General features: G+C 39.3%; 1 protein-coding gene across 2 annotated transcripts; it reads right to left on the bottom strand.

Annotated features, from left to right (window-relative positions):
- Window positions 1-1,942: 1,942 nt before the first annotated feature.
- LOC141045339 (uncharacterized) lies at window positions 1,943-4,415 on the bottom strand. 2 transcript variants are annotated; one of them, XM_090250064.1, is made up of 2 exons: window positions 2,668-4,415; window positions 1,943-2,452 (listed from the first exon to the last, which is right to left on the bottom strand). In XM_090250064.1, exon 1 carries the CDS (start codon window positions 4,249-4,251, stop codon window positions 2,926-2,928), a length of 1,326 nt encoding a protein of 441 aa, XP_090106190.1. In that variant the 5' UTR covers window positions 4,252-4,415; the 3' UTR covers window positions 1,943-2,452; window positions 2,668-2,925. The 2 variants fall into 2 exon arrangements, with proteins under 2 accessions (XP_090106190.1, XP_073389796.1); XM_073533695.2 differs by having other exon boundaries at window positions 2,857-4,415.
- Window positions 4,416-4,707: the final 292 nt, after the last annotated feature.

Below are 4,707 nucleotides of genomic sequence, written 5' to 3'. Positions count from 1 at the left end.
AAGCAATAAAAGAGCTGAAATCTATAGAAAAGTATCAAAGTTGGCAAATGGTAGAAAGACCACCAAAAAAATCTACTATCATCTTGAAATAGGTTTTTAAAACCAAATTAATTACAAATAGCAAAGTTAAGAAGTTAAAAGCAAGATTAGTGGCTTATGGATTTGAACAAATTAAAGGCATTGACTATTAAGAAACCTACATACCTATAGCCTAATGGCCAACAATTAGAATGGTAGCCACCTTGGCAACTCAAAAAGAGTAGTATCTTTGATATTTCAATATTAAAAAATTATTTCTTCATAGAAATTTAAGAGAAGATATTTATATAAAACTCCCTAGATAGTTCTTTGTCACTTAATTCAAAGACCAAGATAAAATATATCTTCTTTGAAAAGTAATATATAGACTAAAACAAGTAAATCAAGCCTAATATATCAAAATTCATGTTTTTTAAATAAATTTTGGCATAATAAAAAATAAAACAAACTACAATCTATATCTTTATCGAGAAGGAAATCTAACCATGGTAGTATTTATATATGTCAAAAATATGTTCATAATAGAAAACTACACAAATCTTATTCAAGCATTAAAATAAAGTTTAAAAAGAAATTTTGAAATATCAAAACTAAGGCTATTTACTTTCTATATTTATATAACTTCATTTGACTACCGGAAGACATGCTACTAGTACAAAGAAATTATATCCATAGTCTATTTAATAGATCTGATATGACAGACTCTATCTCAATAACAAATCCCATGGAAGAAGGTACAAAACTTCATTCAAACATGGACACTAATTATATAGATAAAAAAAAATATCACATTCTAATAGGGAGTCTAATATATTTAGTAAATAGTAGACCTAATATAACTTACTTTGTTAGCTGCCTTACTTATTTTATGATAAATCTCCAATAACTGCATCTTAATGCCACCAATCAATGCTATGATGAGGGTTATTTATTAGTTAAAATAATAGGCATTCATGTGTATTATGTCTACCTTAAATATATTATTATATTATTAGTAATTTATTGTTTTAATTTATATACTATAATATATGATTGGAATCAATGAATTCTATCTGATTCAATCTTAAAACAATGAAATAGAGGTTTCTTCCATTTTGCCTTACAACATTGTATATAACCTTGATTATCTTATCTAAAGAATGAAACAACCTCCTATTCAAATGTCTTCTTGACAAAGCGTTGCCACCCTTGCAATACTTACCAAAGTTGTAGAAAAAAGTAAGGATCATAAAAAATATGTAATCTTGGCCGTATAAACTCTACCATAACTCTATTTGGTAAACCAATCAATAATACTTTTTTATAGATGTTGCTTTCAAGCTCAAGAGTAAAATCATTTGGAATAGTAATATCAGCAGAATACGCTCCTAGTGCCAATGACAATCGACCATAATCTTCAAGCCATGATGCCAACACCACTCAGCAACACTGAGCGATATTTATTAATAGCCACATCAAAAGAATGAAGGCTTGCAACTGTGATTCACACACCAAGTTGAAAAGAAGATGTCGAATTTGGACAACAAAAGAAAATGATAGAAGAGACCATTACCAAGCTCAAACTGTGGAAGGACTTTAATAAAACATTTATGTTTTGCAAAATGGAAAGCATCTCCAACTCCATTTTATCATCATACCAAAAATGGGCCATAGTTATCATTAGATGCGTAGAATTGACAACACCATCACAAGGTGAGAAGGAGCGTGTTGGCAACTATTTCTTTCACACCTCATGGTAAAATGATACAACTTAAGATAAAGTATTTGACATGTCACCTTGATTAAAAGGCCATCTGTGCAACTTGGCTCTACGAGAAAATAGGCGAGTTGATAAGGGGGAGATCAGCCAAATGAGCGATATGAAAAGATAAGAGCTCTAAGTGTATATAAGATGCTGATGCCATTTTTTGAATAATGTAAGTTAATTTATGTATTATGTACTGCACTGCTAATACAATCCTGTTTTAACATCTATTCTGCTTTCATTGCCCATAAGATCCCTTATTCTTTTAAAACCTGAACAGGAGCCCAAGGAGCTTGACAGTTCCGACTTCCCACCAGAGTACAAGACGTTTAGAGTCCTCCATCGTAACAAAGCTACACCTGCTGAATAGACGGATTATCTACCAAAGCAGATATCGCTTTTCTGATTGACAATCGCTTTTCTGCATGTGTTACTTTATCGTTTTAACGCTTTGCTGAGAATGATGATGTTTCCTAGCCTCATCAATTGCACTTCGCTGAACATGATCGTCATGCCGCATTGAGACCAGTTCTTCGAATAAAATTGGCATCCTACTGGGACATTCTAACTGATGTCTAGTTGTTTTTCCGTTGTGTCTGTGTTCGTGGTTATAAAAGGTTCCTTGTCATAGTCCCGGCAGTTCCAGCACTCGTCTCTGAATAGCTGTTCCTGAAGAAGATCTAACAAAGATGATCAGTTCTGGTAGCTACAGTGAATCTACGATAGCACATGACAGCACATCAAAGTTTACACCACATTGCATAATGGGGGAAGACGTCGTAAGAGGACCGACTTCGTAGCCAGAATTGCAAGCTTCTACAAATCACAGCACAACTTGAAACCGGAAAGTGCCTGAAAAGTTAATGAAACTACAAATGACGCACCTTACAGTGGTCAGAGTGCTGATCATCCATACGTTCAGGGCCATTTCTACATGACGAGCGACATCAACTTGAGGGTAAATCCAACTTACTATGCATGGCTAAGCATGGTTGTGGAATACAGGATTTGACTGAAATCTATTAATCTAATGGGACTCCTAAAAATCAGTGTTAAGTATCAATTACAAGTACCTTCAGCTAGTGTGTTTCCTCAATGACAATTTGGGACATTCTGAGTTTGCGTCCAACGCATAATTCAAATCACCGTTTTCCGGTAATATCTGTAAAACCAGGTATAGCACCAAGAAATCTGGTCTTCAAAGCTTGAATAGTAGTTCGCAGCAAGGTTTCGTCATCCTTGAGGTACTTGTTGTAAATCGCCAAGCAGTTTTCTTGCCTGGTCTTGATCTCCTCCGGTTTCATGGCCCGGAGAGTGCCCACAATACGATGCATCTCTGTGGTCGGGAATTGCAGGAGACACTTGTACCACAAGATCAAAGTATCGAAGGGCTTGACATAGTTATCAGCTATTAACACGGGAATGGCTCCTGCGCTCAATACCTCTATAAATCTGTAAGACGCTGGTTGAACTCCTGCCGGAACTAATCCAAACGTGGTGTTCATGAGGTCATTGAAAGTATAGTTCTTGTGAATCAACAAGTCTTCGTCACAGTGAACACCTAATGCTGGCTCCTTCTTCCGTATCATTTTGCTGATCGGATGCTCACACGACGTGGCTACTATCACGTCGTTTCCATTGTGCATTCCTCGAAATGACTCCAAACTCCTGAACACGCCCTCCCCCTTCAATCCCAGGTACCGCAACCCCCGAAATGTGGCCAGATATTTCCTTTCAAGAGGTTTCACGGACTGAAATTCCCTCAGGTGATGATTCCCTGGCAAAGGGATACTGACATCAAACCCTGGTCGGTACGTTGTCTCGTGGATATCACTCGCCATCACAGATGCGTTGCCAATCGAAGCCTGGTGTGGTCCTTTCTGGTGCCACTTGTCCGCGAATATCACCAAAACATGGTTCAGCCCTCCGTTCCAATATGGTAGAGTACTCGGGTGCGGCGGCCACGGATTGTCGCCGTCGAGAAATACAAGGAAGAGACAGGCTTTTGCGGGATCGTTCGTGTAATACTTGGACTCATTGATGCGGGAGAAATAGCGCTTCGGTGGAGCGGGCAAGTTATACGTGAAGATCAGCAGATCCTCGGAGCCGTCGCATTTCGAATAATTGAAGCATACATCCATGGAGCAGAGAGGGAACCTTGCAGGATAGTGCCACATTTTGCCTTCTGCGTACCATGGCTCTACCTTGTTGCCGCATTCCGCTTTCTTGAATACCTCCTTCACAATTTCTTTTTCCACAACCACGGTTTCCGCAGGCGGGCAAACCGCGCAAACTGTACAATTAGCCGGTGTGCTCGCCAAAAATTTCATCCCCGAATCATCAAAGACATCAACGATAGAGTTGTAATGTTTGAGATAGGTCGCGCTGTAAAAACTCGTGAAGCATACAACGATAACGATGAAACAGAGGAACAGAATCAGCTCAAGCCTGCACACAACTTTCTTCATTTTGAGGATCAGATTGTAATGCTCATGCTCCCGGTTCCCGAACTCACAATTGAAAAATCCCAATCTCTCATGTAGTTTCCAGATACCGAGCGCGTCAGCCCGTCCTCACAGGCCATTCCCATGACAGGGAACATTATAACGCCGCACCGCAACGTCCAAAGAGATAAAAACCATTCATCCCCACCCACCCCCGCCCTCCTCCTGAAACCTGATTGCAGCAACTAAGCAAGGAAGGAAGCTCTGTCGGTAAGCCTGGAAATTGGGAAGCCTGCTGTTGGGCATCAAAACGAGTGGCGACGTCGGAGGCGAAGATCTCGGCTCGAATCGCTACTCCGGAAGGCGACAACCAGCCAAACCTTGGTTTGTATTGCTTCTTCTTCTACTTCTAATAGTAATTGCTCATCCTCACTTCCCTCATTCTTCATGGCAGCCACTGCACTCACCGCAATCTCATCT

Source organism: Physcomitrium patens, chromosome 4 (genome assembly GCF_059467195.1).
Source record: "Physcomitrium patens ecotype Gransden chromosome 4, ASM5946719v1, whole genome shotgun sequence".
In the NCBI taxonomy this organism is placed as follows: Eukaryota; Viridiplantae; Streptophyta; class Bryopsida; order Funariales; family Funariaceae; genus Physcomitrium; species Physcomitrium patens.
Note: the sequence above shows the minus strand (reverse complement) of the source record. Positions and strands in the feature narration are given on the sequence as shown.

What these genes read in the sequence shown, in the direction of transcription:
- LOC141045339 (XM_090250064.1), bottom strand. Translation starts at nt 4,251, where the DNA reads ATGAAGAAAGTTGTGTGCAGGCTTGAGCTGATTCTGTTCCTCTGTTTC.